Below are 19524 nucleotides of genomic sequence, written 5' to 3'. Positions count from 1 at the left end.
ACCCTTCTGGCCTAACAAAATCACACTAGGGCCCACTGCAACTAACCTTTCTAACTGTCCTCTCCCTTCCTCACCAAAGGCTGACTTCAGAATTGTTTACACTATATCTACTTTGAGAGGGCCCCTTATCCTCTGGGCTTGCAGGGAAAAAACAGAACTCCCTACCTTGGCCTGTAAAGCCCAACCTCATAGTCCCTACCCTCAGCTTTACCTTCTCTCAGTTCTTCAGACACAAGCCTTCTCTTGCCTTTGAGTCTCTGCCCTTACTGTGGTGCCCCACTTGGAGTACCCTCTTCCACCCACTTCCTTGCTTCTAAACTTGCATCTCTGTGGGCAATCTCCCCTGACATTTCCGAGTCAGTCCTTCTATTACATAGTACCTGGTGCTATTGCTCCAGGACGTTTGATCTGTAGTTATTCATAACCATTCATTTATCGTCTGTTTCCTCATGTTAGCTTGCTAGGGTTGCCATAAAAAGTACCGTACACTGGGTGGTTTAAACAACAGCAATTCATTTTCTCGCAGTTTTGGAGGCTAGAAGTCTAAGATCAAGATGGTGGCAGGCTTGGCGTCTTTTGAGTCCTCTCTCCTTGGCTTGCAGTTAATTGCCTTCCTACTGTATCGCCACATGGCCTTTCCTCTACGTGTGTGCAACCCTGGGGTTTCTTCTACTTACAAGGACACCAGCCTTATTTTAACTAAATTGTCCTTTAAAGACTTTATCTCCAAATACTGTTCTGAGTCACTGAGGTTTGGGACCTCAACGTGTGACTTTTGGGAGGACACAATGCAGCCCATAACAGTCGGACTGTGTCCTCCTCCCCAGTGTATCCCAAGCACCGAGGATCATATCTGACATTAAATAAGACACAAGAACACATTTTCTATTTAATTAACTGCCCCAGACTGTGTGACATTGGCCTGGTTCCTTCTGTTTTCTGTAGCTTAGTTGCACCACCTGTAATATCAGGCTGGACAAACTGGTCTCTAAGGGGAGTCTGACTGTTGACCCAACATCCTTTAATTAATCTCTTCAGTGAAATCTTTCCCCGCCACCACTAGAGGGAGATGCTACTTCTAGTTTTTTTTTTCTCTGTAGGAATGTGCCTTTAACTCTTTTGCCCCAGGGATATTAAAAGTGGAGGAGCTGAGGCCAAGGACAACCTGCAGTCAAACTATCAGCGGGCATTCAAGCCTTGGGCTTGAATTTCAACTCTACCATTTCCTGGCCGGCTGAGGTATCTTTGGCAAGGTCCCCTTGAGAGCGTTCATTTTCTCTGCTGCTGAGTGAGCAATGGAAATGCCTCATCTATGATGATACGTGGGGCAGGCTTCCAGATAGAGCTCCCGGTCTAGAAACCCCAGAAATGCAAATGCTCCACTTGCTCCCATCTCAGTAAACCAGCTCCTGTCTGCTGATGGGTGCTTGAGAATGTCAGCAAGTCTAAGGAGGAAGGCAGGTAAGCAGAATTTGGTCCTGTGCCCTGCCTCCTCCCCCATGAAATAGGAATGTAGGATGCTTTGGGGCATCCAGGGTAGATGCAAGAGAGGTCCTGGTCAATTGTAATTTTCGAAGCTCCAAATTTGTTAAAGTATGAAATGCCCAAGGAGGTGCAGAAAGGCAATTCAGAGACAAAAGCACTTATTTATTTATTTATTTATTCATAACATTTATTTTAGAGAGAGAGTGTGTATGTGTGCACGTGTGTGTATGTGCTCTTGCACAAGCAGGAGAGGGGCAGAGAGAGAGGGAGAGAGAGGATCCCAGGGCTCGATATCATGAGATCATGACCTGAGCTGAAATCAAGGGTCGGATGCTTAACCAACTGAGCCACTCAGGTGCCCCCAGAGACAAAAGCATTTAGAAAATTAGTTTCATAGTAAGTGTATGTTGTAAACATACATAAAAAGGCAACCAGTTTCCCTGGTCAGTCACATACAGGGACCCCTGACTGTTGTCTGCCCCCAGACAAGAACCATACAGTCAGACCTCGAAGACAAACTTCTCAATGATGCTGTCACTCTTGGGGAAATAAAGTGGCTGTGTATATAACTGGGAGCAAGCTTGGTCATGAACCAAAACCAGAGTCAGAAAAAAAGCACAAAGGAGGGGATGAAAGGGAACTTCTATTGCTACAAGAAATCCAGGCCAGGAGCTGCAAAAGAAGGCCTGAGCTCAAACAGCTTAAAAGGCCCTTCTTGGGCCTGATGGATTCAGTTTTGACTGACTGACTCCTCCTTAACAATGCAACCATACCCTTTAGAAAAGTAGTTTACTTGCAAATAAGGCTGCTAAGAGACACCAGGCTTTTTTTTTTTTTTTTTTTTTTAATTTTTTTTTTTTCAACGTTTTTTATTTATTTTTGGGACAGAGAGAGACAGAGCATGAACGGGGGAGGGGCAGAGAGAGAGGGAGACACAGAATCGGAAACAGGCTCCAGGCTCCGAGCCATCAGCCCAGAGCCTGACGCGGGGCTCGAACTCACGGACCGCGAGATCGTGACCTGGCTGAAGTCGGACGCTTAACCGACTGCGCCACCCAGGCGCCCCGAGACACCAGGCTTTAAAATAATTATATTTTATTTCCCCATGAAGTAGGAATATAGGATGCTTTGGGGCATCCAGCGTGGATGCAAGAGAGGTCCTGGTCAATTCTAATTTTCGAAGCTCCAAATTTGTTAAAGTATGAAATGCCCAAGGAGGTGCAAAAAGGCAATTCAGAGACAAAAGCACTTATTTATTTATTTATTTATTTATTTATTACCTTTATTTTAGAGAGAGAGTGTGTGTGTGTGCACGTGTGTGCATGTGCTCTTGCACAAGCAGGAGAGGGGCAGAGAGAGAGGTATAAAAAATACAGCACCCATTTAAAGGGGGAAAACTCCTTAAGATCGTAAAGGTTGAAAGTTTACAGTCTGGTTTTTTGTGGGAAACAGCAATTTTCTTACATGATATCAACATAATGCCATAGGTTCAGAAATTTGTACCATTAAAGGTCAGGGATAAAGTTGTGTTAGAACATCAGGAAAGACTTTAGTTTTAATTTATTTGATGATAAGAACAAACTGATCATTATCACTTATAGAAGGGTGAAAAGTCCTGTTTCTCCCCTTTTGACTGAAATGTTCTGTGCAGCCTATCCTCTTAACGGAGGAGGGCAACGTGTCAGCTTTGCTTCTGCAGAACGAAAAAGATTACAGCATATTTTAAAAGTTCCAAATTAACAAATTAACACTTTTAACACACAAACCACACTGCAAGGTAATTGTGTTATTCATAAGCTAATTATAGAATTTATAAAAGACCTGAATTCATTCACAGAGGTTTGGTAATGTCACTCACATTTAAAGTCGCAGGAGCAAAGCCTCTCAGGCCTACTAGTAGGCCCAGCAAACGTCAAATGCAGAAATCTAAATGTGAGACCCACCCCCAACCCTCAGAGCCCTCCTGAGAAGAGCCTTGATGGCAAGCTTTGGACGTGGGGTAGAAACGGAGGTAGATTTTTTCCCCATCTTCTTTTACTTCCTCAAATTTGTTGTTCTGTCAGATTTGCAAACACTTAGGGGGAAAAAAAGAAGTCTTCCTTCAGGATGTGAAATTTGAGCTGGCACCTCTCCAAGTATCACTTTCCTTAGTGTAAAAGGGACATGATATTAGGACCGTCTTATGGAGGGGAGAGCAGGTGCGGCGGATAGCTCTTCTCGGTTGTGCTGTTAGTATGAACCCTGCATAACCTATCTATTTCTGGAAGAGGGTTCTGGCTCAGGCTCACTTCTTTAAGTGACTTCTCATCTCTCTGGGCCTCAAAATAACCTCCCTGAAACGGGTGTCAGGGTTTCACTCTGCAATGGCACCTCCATCTTTCTCAGCCTGTCATAGACCAAAGCACAGAATGGTGGTAAAGGGTGGCTTTTCCTCTGGGAACTGGCTGGTTTCACACCTGCAACTGTGGCCCCGCCCCGCCCCTAACTCGCGGTGCGGCTGAAGTTGTGGGGCCTTCTGGACCGTGGACTACAGTTCCCAGCATGCCCCGAGGCCCTCTCGGGCCAAGTCTCGCGTGATGTGACGAGACCTCGGAAGGCTTTACAGGAAGGCTGCCGGTCGGCTGCCGGCCAGTGCTCCTAGGTCGGTGCCTGAGGCCTTCGGTGTCTCCACAGGCACGGCGCTGCTCGCACCATGGCTTGGGTCCCGAATGCACCACAGCGTCTCGTGAGACAGGGGTCCTCGGAGCCTCTTTAGTGCCGGAGCTCTGGCCGCAGGCAGCCCCGCGGCGGCGGAAGAACAGGTAACCAGACGGCCCAGGCCTGGCCCTCCTTGGGTCTGTGTCCTGCGGGCATACGGAGGGGCGTGCCCGTGGCCCCTCCACCGAGGCGCTGGCAGAGGGCCTCTCCGTGGCTCGCCCTCGTCCCCTACCCAGGGTCAGAGCTCGGCCCCACAGCCCCTAGCTTCTCTTGCCCCACCTTCTGGGAGGGTTGTCTAGTGGGACGTCTGTCTGATGATCCCCCTGCATCCCCGCACCAGGCCTGGTCTCTGCTTCCTCAGACTGGCCTAGCCCAGAAACCCCACTCCTAGCCCTCACCCCATGCCTCTGCCTTGCCCTGCCCTTGGGGAACCTTCGGCTTGTGCCAGGCCGCGGCCTTAATCTCCTTTTTCTTAGACTTGCGGGGTGGGAGGGGGGTTGGGTCAGACCTGGCCTTTCAAATCCTTGTGGCTTTGTTCTGTATCCTGTGCAGGAGCAGCGTGAACTCTGCGGGGGAGTGCGAATGGGGAAAGGGAAGGGGAAGGGGAAGGGGAAGTGGAAGGGGCTGTATGTGGGTCGGAATGCTTCCTGGACCCGGAGGATGCTGAACTTTGGTTTCTGCGATGTTTTTAAATGAAGAACTAACTAGTTTGTCCTCTGAGCTTTCAGGATAGAGGGTCAGTGTAGCAAGTTGAAAAGCAAATAACTTGGCTTTTTGAGGGCTTTTTTAAAAATATTTTTTTTAATGTTTATTTTAGAGAGAGAGCGCAAGCAGTGGAGGGGCGGAGAGAGAGGGAGACACAGAGTCTGAAGCAAGCGCCAGGCTCTGAGCTGTCAGCACAGAACCCCAGGAGGGCCTGGAACTCAAGAGCTGTGAGATCATGAACTGAGCTGAAGTCCTATGCTTAACCAGCTGAGCCACTCAGGTGCCCCCAAGGGCTTTGTTTTAATTCCCCTGTAAAATGGGGGTGAAACTATCAGCCTTGCAGATGGGCCACTTATCTGTGACAGTGGACAAATCACATATATACATCTCCTGAGTTTTAGTTTCCTTCTTTTAAAATTATAGGGGATTGGGGCGCCTGGGTGGCTCAGTGGGTTAAGCGTCCGACTTCGGCTCAGGTCATGATCTCAGGGTCCATGGGTTCGAGCCTCGCGTCGGGCTCTGTGCTGACGGCTCAGAGCCTGGAGCCTGTTTCAGATTCTGTGTCTCCCTCTCTCTCTGCCCCTCCCCTGTTCATGCTCTGTCTCTCTCTGTCTCAAAAATAAATAAACATTAAAAAAAAAAAATAAATAAAATTATAGGGGATAGAAAGTGCCCGCTTTGCAGAGTAGAAAATGCTTGTGAATAGAATGTTAATGCTGGCAACAAAGAATGAGTTTAACCATTATGGTAAATAGCTCCTTGCTGTGGGTTAAGTTGTATGGACCCTGGGTCCTAACTTCCTTAAAAATGAAATGTTTATAATCACTCTTGCAAGGTTGTGGGGAATACATGAATGTATAGGAAGGTGTTTGGCAGACTCTGAAGGGCTCTACCAATGCTGGTTGTTTGTTATTCGTAGAACCTCTGAAATGGATGGACTCTTCCCAAGCAGCTTTGCTAATTCACAGCAGCTGGACAATGTTCCTCATTAATACCTATCTGTCAGCATAATCGTCACATCATTTCACTCTGGTAAGGTGACCTTTTCACCACGTGTGTCTTTGTCATATCACAGGTGTTAAGATCAGCCATGAGTGTGGTGAGACCTTTGACTTTATCCTTTTTTTTTTTTTTTTTTTTTTAAGTCATCTTTGGCATGTTTGTATGTTTGTCACCCACCCATTGGCTCTTCAACCAAGGTTGAAGTGTGCTTCAACCTTGTGAACAAGCTGTAAAACTGTGTGCCTGTCAGAAGAACAGGATTGGAGCTATTCTTTTGTGTTCACTGTAAGAAAATGCCCTTTGTTATTTTTATTAGGTGGCAGGCACTCAGCTCCGAATTCTATATAGAAAAAGCACCTGGATCCCAGTCTTTCAATGGCTTCGAGACAACCAGAAGTGCCTGGTAAACTTAATTCTTTTTGATAAAGTTTTGTTTTGCCCTTAATGTTTTAAGCTAGATAGAAACCAATTTTTTTCTCAACCATATATTAATGGTTACTTTCTGCCTCCAGGCAAGTATGTAAACTTAATAGATTGGCCTCGTTTAAATATTATCTTGCTAACTACCCAGCCAGGGTACAAACCCAAACCCTCACTCATAAGCGTACAGTCATTTCACTTAAGCATATACCAAATTTGTCACTTTCCTACAGATATCAAATAAGAATTCAGAATAAGTTGTGTAGTTCTAATAGTATGTACCAAAAATGACTGTACCTATCCCCCTTTTTTGAGGGGATGGGGGTGGGCAGAATGGAGGTCCGGGCAAAAAGGCACCAGCCTGATTTAAAGGCAGATTAAATTTGGGCAGTCGTGAAAACCCTCACAGCAACATCTAATGAGTCCTGGGTCTCTAGGGCAGTACCTTCTGGGTTACTAAAGTCATTGATCCCTCCTAGGACTGTTTTAGTGGGAAGGACCAGTGATTTTTAATCAGATCTGAATCCCTCAAATTTTGATTCTCAGTAAAGAGATACTGCCTGTCTTTCAAGGTTGCTGTGAAGATTAACATATGTGAAAATGTGAGTTAAAAAATTAGTGATGAATATACATGTGCTGCTCAATTTTTTGGTCTCTATCTGTAGGAATATATTTCCTAGTAAATTTTAGCTGACTTAGTATTATTTTTAGAAGGGCTATTGGGATGGCTGCTAAGAGGGGTCTTTAAGATACTTTGAAATTGCTCCTAAATTAGGTGGATTATTAGGAGTCTCCCCCACGTCTCCCGATGTGGATCTGTCTCTGGTCTCTAACATCATCAGTTTGCATTATAGTTTGTGTTTCATCATTGTTGTGATCACATAAATTCCCTGTAACCATCTGGGCTATAGGGTTGCACTCATTAGGTTAAAGTTTGAGTGTGGGGAGGATGGAGTGTTGCACATAGAGTGTGAGCACTGGCTTAGATCTATGATGCACTCCCCACCTTGCTACCTGGGTGTCACTTAAGTTCAATGCCTCAGTTTCCTGAGCTGGAAAATGGGAAGAATATTTGCTTAATGAGCATTAGGTGAGATGAGGGATGTAACTGCTTGGCAAGGAACGGTATTTGGTAATTATTATTTGCTTGTGTGTTTGTTTTAATTGAGGTAATTCACATGCCGTAAAATTCCCATTCAAAGTGAACAGTTTAGTGGTGATTAGTATATTCCCATGGTTGTGCAACCATCCCCACCAATTAATTCCCGAGCGTTTCACCACCCCAAAAAGAAAACCTTGTACCCATTAGCAATCTCTTCTCATCTGTTTGATCCCAGTCCCTGGCAACCACTGATTCTTTATTTCTGTGGATTTGTTGGTAATTATTATTAATGTTAATAATAATGGTAGCTGCTTGTTCCCCTTGCTGTTTAAATGAAGTGTCTTTGCTGGTTTGGGACTTCCTGCCATTGAAGTTGGTGTCTTAGAGAGTTATGGTATAATTTTAAGCAGGAAAATGTCATGCTGAAGGTAGGATCTGGACATCAGTTCTGCAGTGAAAGGATTAGCAAACAAACAACATGAACTTTGCTCCCTGGTCTGGCAGAACTGAGAGTGCCCTTGAAGTAGGGTGCCTGTGTCACAGTGGGACATTCCTTCCGCCAGTGAGTTCAGTGGACAGGAATGGCAGGATCAGTCGGCAGTGCTTTATGAGAGTGGTTGTCAACAATTTCTGTGATGGAAATTGGCTCTGCTGTTTAAATCACACAGACTACTCAAAACTAGAGGTGACCCTGGACAGGAAATGCTTTAATTATATCTTTTTAAAAAATATATATTTTAGGGGCGCCTGGGTGGCGCAGTCGGTTAAGCGTCCGACTTCAGCCAGGTCACGATCTCACGGTCCGTGAGTTCGAGCCCCGCGTCAGGCTCTGGGCTGATGGCTCAGAGCCTGGAGCCTGTTTCCGATTCTGTGTCTCCCTCTCTCTCTGTCCCTCCCCCGTTCATGCTCTGTCTCTCTCTGTCCCACAAATAAAAAAAAAAAAAAAAAAAAAAGTTGAAAAAAAAAAATATATATTTTAATGTTTTATTTATTTATTTATTTACTTTGCAGGGCGGGGGGTGGGAGGCGGGAGCCAGAGAGCAAGGGGGACAGAGAATCCAAAGTGGTTCTGCTCTGACAGCAGTGAGCCCAACGTGGGGTGCGAACTCATGAAACATGAGATCATGACCTGAGCTGAAGTCAGATGCTTAACCAACTGAGTCACCCAGGTGCCCGTAATATTTCTTATCATGGCACTCTTGTTTTCTTTGGTAGAGTAGGTAAAGAAGGCAGAAGATTTGCGGTTGTGCCCCAGCTGGCTACTTTCTGTATGAGCTTTGCCAAATCACTTTACCTGTAGGCTTTAGTTTCGTTATCTATCAAATGGGAACAAGAACTGCATATCTTCAGTCCTACATGAATTGAGAGCCTTGGCTTTGCCGTTGGGTGGCTTCTGTGGCATAAAGAACATAGCTTCGAAATCAGGTTTGGGTTTTGATTCCAAACTGTACTTTGAAGGTGTATGACCTTACTCAGGTAATTTTAAATTGAAGTTTGTTTTTCTGCTCCATAAACATGGATTAGGGCTTCTGGATGGGTAAAGTGGAGAATTCAAAGCATCAGGCATAAAGGAAGGATTTAGTACTATTACCTTTCCTTGAATGGATTAGCTATTCCAGAACAAGCTATTGCTCTGTCCCAGAAGGAGAGTGTTTCAGAGCTTTCCTGCCTAAAGATTAATTTAAAGATACTAGTATGTTCAGCTGCTGAACTCGTCCTGACAGGTATCTCTGTTCTTAGCTCTAGAGCCTAGTGGGCCTCTAGGCAAGATGTCCCTGCCCATCGGGATGTACCGCCGGGCATTCAGCTATGATGATGCCCTCGAGGACCCTACGCCCATGACTCCTCCTCCATCGGACATGGGCAGCATCCCCTGGAAGCCAGTGATTCCAGAGCGCAAGTATCAGCACCTCGCCAAGGTATCTGACTCCACTGACTGCTTCTGGCAAGCCCAACCTTTTCGTTTTCCTTCGTCTGTTCCAGAAGCCTTCAGTGGCTCTTGGCACCCTTTGAATTGGGTAGCCCCCTGTATGTTCTCAGTGCCTCAGCTGGAGTTGGTGGGCCTTCTTTTTTTTATGAATTCAAACTAGAATGGCTGTGTCTTCTCTTACCTGAGACTCTGCTGTGTCATCTCCCCGCTCCGTGATCCGACCATGCAAATTATTTAAGATTTCTTGCACTTAATGGGTATCTTATGCCTCTAAGTCTTTGCATCACACTGCTGGGATGTTTACAGTCCCTGTCCCGTTTACAGCCCCCGTCCTGGTCTCCCACCCCTCCTCCTACTTCAGCTGCCCGATACATCTTAGCTCAGACATCTCTTCTGGGAGGGTTTTCCTCCATCCTGCTGCCCTTTGAGCTCTCTGCTGTGCCCCTGTCATAAACTTTACGTGATTTTTATCACCTTCCATGAGGTTCTTGAGGGCAGGGGCCATGTCCAGTTTTATACTCCCGTCTGTAGTATTTAGCAGAGGACCTGGCGTGAAGTAGATTTCCAAAAAAGTTTTCATTGAGTGATTAGGAGAAAAAGTGGCTCTTTCCTGAACACATGCTGTGCTTTTCCTCATGCGGTTCCTCCTGCCTCAGATGCCTCTTCCCATTGCTATCTTCCGTAAGGGCACCTCCTTCCTAAGGCCCACCTGTCACACACACACACACACACACGCACACACGCACACATAACCCCACACACACCTCGTTGCACCTTGATCTGCTCTCCAGCCCTTTTGTGTAGTTTGGCTTCATAGGTTCTCACATGCTTGTTATAGACCTGTTTCCTGACTGCAGGGGCTGCGTCTCCCTCGCTTCTGACTCTCCAGCCATCAAGAACACAAGAAAGGTGGTACTGTTGCCCGAATAAACTAGGCCTGCCAAGTTCACATGAGGCCATTTAACCTGCAGCTAGTTTCACTGAACTTTGAGCTGTGTGACAGCTCAGGGCCTGGCAGGAAGTGCACAGTACGCATCTGCTTAAGCAGACCTGGGTGTGAATCCCGTAAAGGTCTATGTACTAGCAATGACCTTGGGAACACAGCTTCATCCCCGAGTCACAGTGTCTTCATCTGAGAGATGAGAATACTTTATGTCATGGAGGTGTTGTGGGGGATCAAATAAAAGAACATTAAAAGGCTTGACACGTTAGGTATGTATCTGCTACTGTGACTCCTGGCTTAACTTTCATTGGGTAGAGCTGTATTTGATCGTTCCTTTCCGATGAGGCCCCCAGCCCACCCCCTCCCACAGGAAGCTCTCAAAATAGGGAGCTCCGGTCTACAAAAGCGTCCCCTGCAGCTCTGGGGGGAACTCCCTGGATCAGTTATCTACTGAAATCTGACCCAGTCATTTGTGAAGGAGAAAACATTTAGTCTAGAAAGCACAAGAGCGCCAGGGGGAAAGGGCCTGGCAGCCTGGCCTCAAGGCCAGAGCAGCACACTCGGGGGACAAGGGCAGAAAATGGGTCTGGCTTCTGATGGTGCTTTGAAGGGCCACACCCTTTCTGTCCTAAAGGCTGCTGCTTACTCCACTGGGCAAGGGATGGGCTCCCAGTTTTGTAGCCTGCCCCAGCTGGAAAAGTTGACAGTTTGGAACAACTGTTCTCTCAAAAGAAAGCTTGATTTGACTCATTACATGCATTCTTTCATTTGTCCTGACTCCCCGTGTCCAAACAGTCAACCACGCTCCAAGTGAGGAAGTAGAGGTCCCTTTTAGTCAAATAGGGTTACAGCTAAAAGCTAGAAATCCCATTTTGTAACAGGGATGCAGCATTTCAGTACTTTCTTCTGCTCTCCTCCTTTTGGACCATCTTTCTCCTCAATTCTTTTGGAGAAGCAGAGAATGAAGAATAAACCCAGTTCTCTTCTTCCTGGTAGTCCTGAGCATGGTGTCTGGATTACAGAAGGTGGCATGTCTCAGCTTTCTCATGTTAAAGATTAGGAGCTATTTATTTATTTATTTACTTACTTACTTACTTTATTGTCAAGTTAGCTAACATACAGCATATACAGCGTACTCTTGGCTTTGGGAGTAGATTCCCATGATTCATCACTTACATACAGCACTCAGTGCTCATTCTAACAAGTGCCCTCCTCAGTGCCCATCACCCATTTTCCCCAGCTCCCCCGTCCCCATTTTTGATTTGTTTTAAAGATCATTACTTGAACCTTTAGAGCAGTGGGCATCAAACTGTGGTCTTGGGCACTAGCGGCATTAGCATCACCTGGGAATTTGTTAGAAACATGATTTTTTTTTGTAATGCTTATTTACTTTTTGAGAGAGAGAGACACACACACAGACAGAGACAGAGTACAAGCAGAAGACAGGCAGAGAGAGAGAGGGAGACCCAGAATCCAAAGCAGGCTCTAGGCTCTGAGCTGTCAGCACTGGTGCAGGGCTCGAACTCATGAACCGTGAGATCATGACCTGAGCTGAAATCAAGACTTGGATGTTTAACCCGAATGAGCCACCCAGGCGCTCCAGAAACATGAATTCTTGAGAGCCCCCCCCCCCCCCATGCCTCTCCCCGGACTCGTTGAATCAGCTCTGGGGTGGGCCCAGCAATCTTTATTTAACAAGTCCTCCATGGGATTTTGATGCTCAGCAAAGTTTGAGAACCACCTAGCAAATGCAGTGTTTAAACAAAAGCCAGCATAGTGACTGGGACATGGTCAGGGCTTAGTAATGTTTCTCCTGCATTCTTAGGGACACAATAGTATAGTATATTGTACAGACAGAGGCTGGGAAGGTAGAAGGCCTCAAATCCTCAAATTCTGGCTTTCTCACTTTTATTTATTTTTTTAAAAGTTTATTTATTTATTGAGAGAAAGCATGAGCATGCACAAGCAGGGGAGGGGCAGAGAGGGAGAGAGAGAATCCCGGTGGGCTCTGCGTGGTCAGTGCAAAGCCCGATGCAGGGCTTGAACTCAGGAACCGTGAGATCGTGACCCGAGCCAAAGTCAAGAGATGCTTAACTGACTGAGCCACCCAGGCGCCCCCGGCTTTCCCACTTTTATAAATTCAGACTATTCATATAATGTCTTTGTGTATTTTCACTGTGGATAATACATACGTAATTGGGTGGAGATAACCAGCCCCCTTTCAGATATTTCCTTACCTGTCAGGTGAAAGGTATTTGGGTAACTTCTTCCCCAAAGGAGTAAGTTTAGGTGTGTGACTCCCCTGCCCTGCTCAAGCTCCTCCTTACCTTTCTTGAACAGGCGGAGGAAGGGGAGGCCAGTGTCTCCTCCCCTGCCATGACCATGTCATCGGCCACTGACAGTGTGGACAAGGCCCCTGTGGTGAAGGCTAAAGCTACTCATGTCATCATGAATTCTCTGATCACAAGTAAGCACTTTTCATCCTCAGAATAGAATGAAGTAGGGGCGGGGAGAGTTTGGGCTTCCTACAAGCTAGCTGTGGGGGATACTGCAAACTCCCATGCCTTAGCATGGCATGTCCTGACCGTGCCTGGCCCTTGTCAGCTTGGCTGCTGAGGCGTCGGTGCTGAAGATCATTTAAATGGAAGGTTTGCCAAATATTGAGCATCTCAGTTGATTTGGGTGCATCGCTGCTGATCTGCTGATACAATCTGATTTTCCTATATCCATTAGTGTGGCGTCGGGCCAGTTAGTTAACTCTCGAGACTGTTTCCCTCTCCGTGAGATGAGGCAGCTGGTTGGTGGGCTGAGGGGAGGTGTAGCTGGCCCCAGTGCTCAGTGGCTGGGAGCTGCTGCTGCTGTGGCTGTCTCAGGCCGTCCTGGAGATGGTGACACGCTGAGGCATCTCCCACCTGCCCTGCACTACTACTACTTCTTGTTTTTAATTGAGAGGCTCAAAGTTGTTTCTCTTCCTGGACCTGAGGCAAGTTTGGTGCCTCAGACATCTTTATCGTCTTAGGAATGTGTGGTTTGTGGGTCTAATGAGACCAGAAATGAGAGCTAGCTTTTTTTTTTTTTTTTCTTCTTTCCCTTTTAAAACCTTGTAACAAATTAACTAAACTTTTGGTTCTGAGGGCCCTTCTAGTTGCTGTGGGAAGTTAATTAACGTCTCTTAGATCCACAGCTCTGCTGGTCAGCAGCGGCTCTGCCGAGCACACAGAGCTCCTTGGTAGGCTCGGCTTTGAAGTTGGAAGCTTTTGTTTACCTGCTCCAGGAGGGCATCCGCTTGTCTCGGGCAGTTCTTGGAGAATTCACCTAAGAACCCAAAGTCCAAACTCCTCCTTGGACTTTTTTTTTTATTCCTACATAAAGGCACTGTTTGAATCAGCAACTACCACTTGTATTTTGCCAGCTTGAGAAGGTATCGTGGCAGGCGTTAGAAAAGCTTAGTCATTGTCTTAGCACAGTATTAACTTCTTTATTGATGATCCCATTTCTCACCAGTGCAGAATGTTGTTAACAGCCCAGTGTGCTCCTGTCACTCAGATACTTGTTTGGTTTAGTCACTTCCACTTTTGAGCAAGTTTTTATGTAATCACAGGTATAGACATACCATTCTGTTTTGCCCAACTAATAATGCCATGAACTTTGCTGTTGTTCTAGTCTTAAATTTAGAAAAAGCAACAAAAAACCCTCTGCATTTAAAATCCTGGTGTTAGTGAACTGTAATTCATTAAATCCTTTCCTGCTTTTAAAATTTTCAGGTGGCCACCTGGCAAAATTGGAAAACATTTTTATGCATTTGTTTTCCTTTTGCTTCTATTTCTGATGATAATAAAATAGTTCCTTAGAAGGGGAATGGCTAACTCATAAAGGACATCTGGTGTCTAGGCTTTTGGTCCCCAGCTGCCACATTCCTGTATGAAGGGGTGTGTTTTGTAGTGTGTGTACAGATGAAGCAAAAATGCAGCTGTCAGTCATACCGCAGATTAACTGACTTACTGATGAGATAAACGGGTCAGACTGACCTAACACTGAGTCTGCCTGTGTCTTCTGCGGGGCACCGTGATGGCTGATCTCACACTTGAGACACGTGGGATCAGCAGACCTTGGCTAGGTCAAGGCATGTTCTCTGTGGTTTGGATCTACTTGGGACCTTGCTGCCATCCGGCCTAAATGTGGCCCGTTTCTCTTTGGTAGAGGTCTCTGTGGGAGTAATGAGGGTGGGGAGTCTGGGGAAGCTCCACGCTTGGAGAACTTGCACCACTTCTGAATGTCAGCTGCCTTCTCCATGTTGCATTTCTAAACACAAAAAAAAACCGTCCGTGCACAAATAAAGGAAGGTAAGGAGTGTTTCCCTGCAGGTGATCCGGCCGTCCCTTTAGGAGTAACCTATTTTAGTTTGGTGTGAGGGAAGGCTTCCTTCTGGTTAGAGAACTTTTGTATGAGGTTCAGCATTGCTGCCGTGATGCCCGTCTGGGGGACCCCTCCTCCTCAGATGGTCAGTGTGGTCTCTTGCTTCTGGGGAGAACAGCGGACATCTGTGTAGATCTCCCCCAGTTTGTGGTGGGAGAGGGGGATGGGCATGACCATCATCTCCTCTGTTCCCAGAACAGACCCAGGAGAGCATTCAGCGTTTTGAGCAACAGGCAGGGCTGAGAGATGCTGGCTACACACCCCACAAGGGCCTTACCACCGAGGAGACCAAGTACCTGCGAGTGGCAGAAGCACTCCACGTAAGCTCGTCTCTTAGGAACGTTAAGAAAGCCCTCCTCACTCATAGCTCGAGATGTGGCTATGTGGCTTACAAGTTACCAGAGCAGCCAGCCGGGGGTTGTGGAGAGCAGTGGACAGAATTGGGTGAGCGTTTCAGAACTGGTTTAGTCCCACCCGTGGTGGCACTTTCTGGTTGAGAGCTCCATAACTCTCAGCCTCTGGTTTCTGCTTATCCATCTGTAAAGTGGGGGTATCTGCCTTGTTGCCTTGTGGTCAGGGGGATCAGATGAGACTCTGAGCTTACACACATGATGTGTGTTGAGCACGTTATGAACAGTGGAGTGGGTACTTTGTGTACCAGAGTGACGCTTTGAGGGAGAGAAGAGAATCGGACAGTCTCAACAGTTTAGCGGGAAAGGAACGTTATGCTCTATGTTTAATTTATTTTTAAAATTTTATTTATTTTGAGAGAGACAGTGAGTATGAGCGAGAGGCAGAGAGAAAGAATCCCAATTAGGCTCTGCACTGTCAGCACGGAGCCCGATGTGGGGCTCAAACCCAGAAACTGAAATCATGACCTGAGCTGAAATCAAGAGTCAGACACTTAACCGACTGAGTCATCCAGGCTCCCCTAGTTTTTAAAATAGTAAAATCACAGGTAGAATTGAAATGTTTTTGCCCTTTCATTTCTAAAATTGGAATGAATGAAGAATAATTTTTGATGAGGTTAATGACTAATTGTATGAATGACATAGTTTCAAGGGATTTTCTGCCGGGGACTACTAGGTGGCACTTAATAGTGCTTTGTGATCTATGAAGCACTTGGATTCACTTAGTCTTTGTATTAATCCTTGGAGGTAGATACTGTTCTCCATATTTTATAAATGAAGAGACTGAGGCCCAAGGTCATATATGTAACCAGTCACAGTACTAGAACTCAAAGTCTCCTGATTCCCTATTTCCCGGAGTTTTTCCCCCCATATTCCGAAGTTGTCTGGGAATCTGGTTCCTTAAGGGGTCATAAGAGGATCATGATGCACTGTATATGGTACTGGTGGCTTGTGGGTAAGGATATAGGACATTGTTGACTGTTTGCGTTTTGCAGTGAGCATCCCAGATGATTCTTTGCACCCTAAGTTTAAAAACCACTGCTGTAGGGCATCAGGGTTGGGTTGGTGGCTCATTTAATCTCTCAGACAAGGCAGATACTTCTGGAGAGGGGCACTGTCCGTCTTTGAGAACTTTCCAGGATAGGTGTCAGTCAGAATTCCAGTTGAGCATTTTTTCCAGTTGGCTGGCCCATTTTCTGCATCTTGGCCACAGGAGTAGAACGTGAGGATGGCTGAAATGCCAGCTTACATAAATTGACATGTTGAGTGTGGGAGAACATTTAGACATGCTCATTTGTTTGGAATGTAGCTTGGGCTTGCTAGATAATGGCGCACAGAGACCGTGGTGGTGGAGCGGGCCTTGATCTAGAAGAACTGAAAAGTAGACTTGTCTCTCCCCTCCGAGACGGCTAGTCTGCATGTTAGGAGCCCAGAGTGACTTTCCCCAGTGAAGGGAAAGGGGCAGGCTCCACATAAAAGCATTTAGCTGGAGAGGAGTAGCATGCCTGAGTCTTGGCTTTGAGACACCGGGAATGGCGGGGCTTGTACCTGGTAGGAGAAGCAGCATGAGTGTTCAAGGGCCTCCTTAAAAGGCCAAAAAGGCCTATAGCTTGTGTTCTGGTTTTTCACTTGCTGGCAAGTGGGAAAATTATTTCTCTGAAAGCAAAAGCTCTATTGCGGTATTTAATACAGAACTATTTGAGATATGTTGCAGAATGAATACATTCTCCTAAAGATGGAATTCTGTCTAGTACAGAAGAATCAAATATCTGTTCTATAATCAAAATTATTCTACCTATTAATGTTTTTCCTTTTGCCTGAGGTTAAAGTGTGAACCAAGTTATTTATACCCAAACTAGCCGTTTTGTTATTTGCTGTCATTTAAAAAAAGTCCCTTCTCACCCATCTGAACAGAAATTAAAGCTACAGAGTGGAGAGATAACAAGAGAAGAGAAGCAGCCGGCCTCAGCCCAGTCCACCCCCAGCAGCACCCCGCACTCCTCCCCTAAGCAGAAGTCCAGGTGAGCCCTTGCTGGGAGCCTTTCGTGCTGCATCGTGCTTCCAGGAAGCTAGTGCTGCATGTGAAATTGGAGCTTAAGCCTGTGGTTTCAGAGGGAGCCGGGGGAGCTGACAGTTCTAGTCTTTTCGCATGAGGCGCTTCTAGAGGTGTCAGAAGGGGATATAAGGATATGCTTTATTCTTTCTCTTCCAGAGGCTGGTTCACTTCTGGTTCTTCCACAGCCTTACCTGGCCCAAATCCTGGCCCCATGGATTCTGCAAGTGGGGACAAGGACAGAAACTTGGCAGATAAATGGAGCCTCTTTGGACCAAGATCCCTCCAGAAGTCTGATTCAGGTAAGGCAGCTCCTTCAAAAAAAACCAAACACCAAAAACAAACAAACAAAAAAAACCCATGTGGATGGCATTTTACCATGTATATTGGGAGCTGCTACTAATTTTGAAATAATTTACTTTTTGGTTTACTTCCATAGGAGGTTTTGCCACCCAGGCTTACAGAGGAGCCCAGAAACCTTCTCCGATGGAACTGATCCGTGCCCAGGCCACCCGCATGGCTGAAGATCCAGCAACCTTCAAGCCACCCAAGATGGACATCCCAGTGGTAGAAGGGAAGAAACAACCGCCACGGACCCACAATCTCAAACCCCGTGACTTAAATGTGCTCACACCCACTGGCTTCTAGAGCTCTTTGTATTCCAGGGACTCTGGATAGAGGATATCTTGTATCCAATTCTCTTTTTACCTTGGCTTTGACATAGGAAAGGTTTCTTTCTTTCTTTTTTTTTTTAACCTCTTAAACCGAGGCTAGAGCTGGAGATATAATTGGGTTTTGAGGAATGTTAGCGCAAAGCTTATCCTTGTGTGGAAGAAGCCATTTTGTACGGTTTAAAGTTAAATCCCAGCAGTGATGTATGGGGGACCTCATTACCCATTTTTGTATCATTTACCTTAGACAAGAACTTTGATCACTGCTTACTAGGTAAATAATGTTTGTGTTGGTCCAGAACTGGGGCTTCTTGATGTCTTTACCACTATCAACACGTGTGCATGGAGAAACCATGAAATAGATGTGTTCACGAGCTAGTTTAGACTTTGGCCCTCTTGACTAGTGTACTTCTGTGTGTTCCAGCCTTGTCCGTGGGGCACCTGAGATCTATTTGAGCCAGACTCGGCAGGGACCCCTCTCCCTATGCTGAAACCGGAGCATCCTTGCCTTTCGGTAGGCCTTACAGATCATGTCATCTTGCAGCCACTCATCGCCGGAGCGCCTCTTTGGCCAGTGCTGTTGGAGGGATGCTTCTCTTATGTGTCACAGAGCAAACACTAGTCTTGCATATCCTTTTTTGCGCTTTGAAAATGAGAGTAACTCACAATTCGGTTGAAAACTTCCTAAGGGAGGAAATTTAGTGTACTGGTTTGGTATAGATAAATGGATGTTAAACTTTTTTAGTATGGAAGGTGGTACCTACATTTAGATTATAGTCATTGAGGTTCATGTGAAACCAGTGTCACCCTATTTTGAATTTTTTTTTTTCCATTTTGATTTTCTTGTTCAGGCGAAGCATAAAACTTTTTTTTTTTTTCTGGGAGGTAGAAGAATTTAAAAATTTTCTATATGAAATCATTGTCCCCCACAAAGAGCTGCATACTTTTATAAATATGTAAGTTACTGAGGAACATTTATTTTTCCTCTCACCATGTATATGTTCAGTCATTGTTCTAAACACAGTCTCAAATTCCCACTGTTTTGTTTTATTTTGGATAGTGTCCTGTCTCCATAAGGACCTGGGCTGACCTTTCCATAGAGAAGCCCTGGAGTCTAAAATGATCAGAATAATTAATTTATTTGTGTCTTCTGTTCTGTATGCTTGTATTTCTTATTTGTTTTGACAATAAAAATCCTTAGTGCTTTCTCAAACGTGGATAGCTTTTTTGTTTGTTTGTTTTTGGTTTTTTTTGGTCCTTTTGAGAGTTGTTATTACATTCTGCCTACTCGCAGTCATAGAACCTAAGCATGGTAAACTTGCTCTTTTGAAAAACCAGTGCCTTTTTATTGGATCCTTTTAACATCAAATTATTTGTAACACATTCAATCCTTTTGTTTCTGCTGCCCCCCCCCCCCCGCCCCCCCCAGTACATTAGATCTTAACAGACTGGCCACAAAGTCAAATTCATAGGCAACATAACAGCTCTAAAATAGGATGTTTGTGTTCCATCAGGGAGAAATGAGTAGATCTTTCTCTTTCGAAACAGGTTATCAGTACCTTGAATGACATACGTTGATGTCCAGAATTTGTTCAGCAGAGGGATTCTTTTTTCACATATTGAGTGGAAATGGTAAACACATAGTGCATATAGTATTACCTGTTTCAAAAAAGGTATAAATAATTTATTA

General features: G+C 45.5%; 2 protein-coding genes across 3 annotated transcripts in view; one reads left to right on the top strand and one right to left on the bottom strand.

Annotated features, from left to right (window-relative positions):
- Positions 1-4067: 4067 nt before the first annotated feature.
- On the top strand, positions 4068-19047 carry KIAA1191 (KIAA1191 ortholog). Of its 2 annotated transcripts, XM_060635078.2 has the most exons (9): positions 4068-4286; positions 5807-5919; positions 6206-6292; positions 9152-9330; positions 12625-12751; positions 14896-15020; positions 17025-17131; positions 17323-17465; positions 17603-19047. In XM_060635078.2, the coding sequence occupies exons 3-9, from the start codon at positions 6265-6267 to the stop codon at positions 17809-17811; spliced, it is 918 nt and encodes a 305-aa protein (XP_060491061.1). In that variant the 5' UTR covers positions 4068-4286; positions 5807-5919; positions 6206-6264; the 3' UTR covers positions 17812-19047. The 2 variants fall into 2 exon arrangements, with proteins under 2 accessions (XP_060491061.1, XP_060491062.1); XM_060635079.2 differs by lacking the exon at positions 6206-6292.
- The window catches only part of SIMC1 (SUMO interacting motifs containing 1), an 80410-nt gene continuing 79531 nt past the window's right edge, over positions 18646-19524 (bottom strand). The window contains exon 10 of the mRNA XM_078447042.2: positions 18646-19493. Within this exon, the coding sequence (XP_078303168.2) occupies positions 19447-19493 (47 nt within the window). The 3' untranslated portion in view covers positions 18646-19446. The remainder of the gene's footprint in view (positions 19494-19524) is intronic.

The sequence above is a fragment of the Panthera onca genome, chromosome A1 (assembly GCF_046562875.1).
Source record: "Panthera onca isolate mPanOnc1 chromosome A1, mPanOnc1 haplotype 2, whole genome shotgun sequence".
Lineage (NCBI taxonomy): Eukaryota > Metazoa > Chordata > Mammalia > Carnivora > Felidae > Panthera > Panthera onca.
This window is presented reverse-complemented; position numbering and strand designations above follow the sequence as displayed.

Coding starts and splice junctions, on each gene's coding strand:
- KIAA1191 (XM_060635078.2), top strand. CDS start 6,265: ATGGCTTCGAGACAACCAGAAGTGCCTG. Junction 6,293..9,151: donor GAGACAACCAGAAGTGCCTG/GTAAACTTAATT, acceptor CTCTGTTCTTAG/CTCTAGAGCCTAGTGGGCCT. Junction 17,132..17,322: donor TCCCCTAAGCAGAAGTCCAG/GTGAGCCCTTGC, acceptor TTTCTCTTCCAG/AGGCTGGTTCACTTCTGGTT.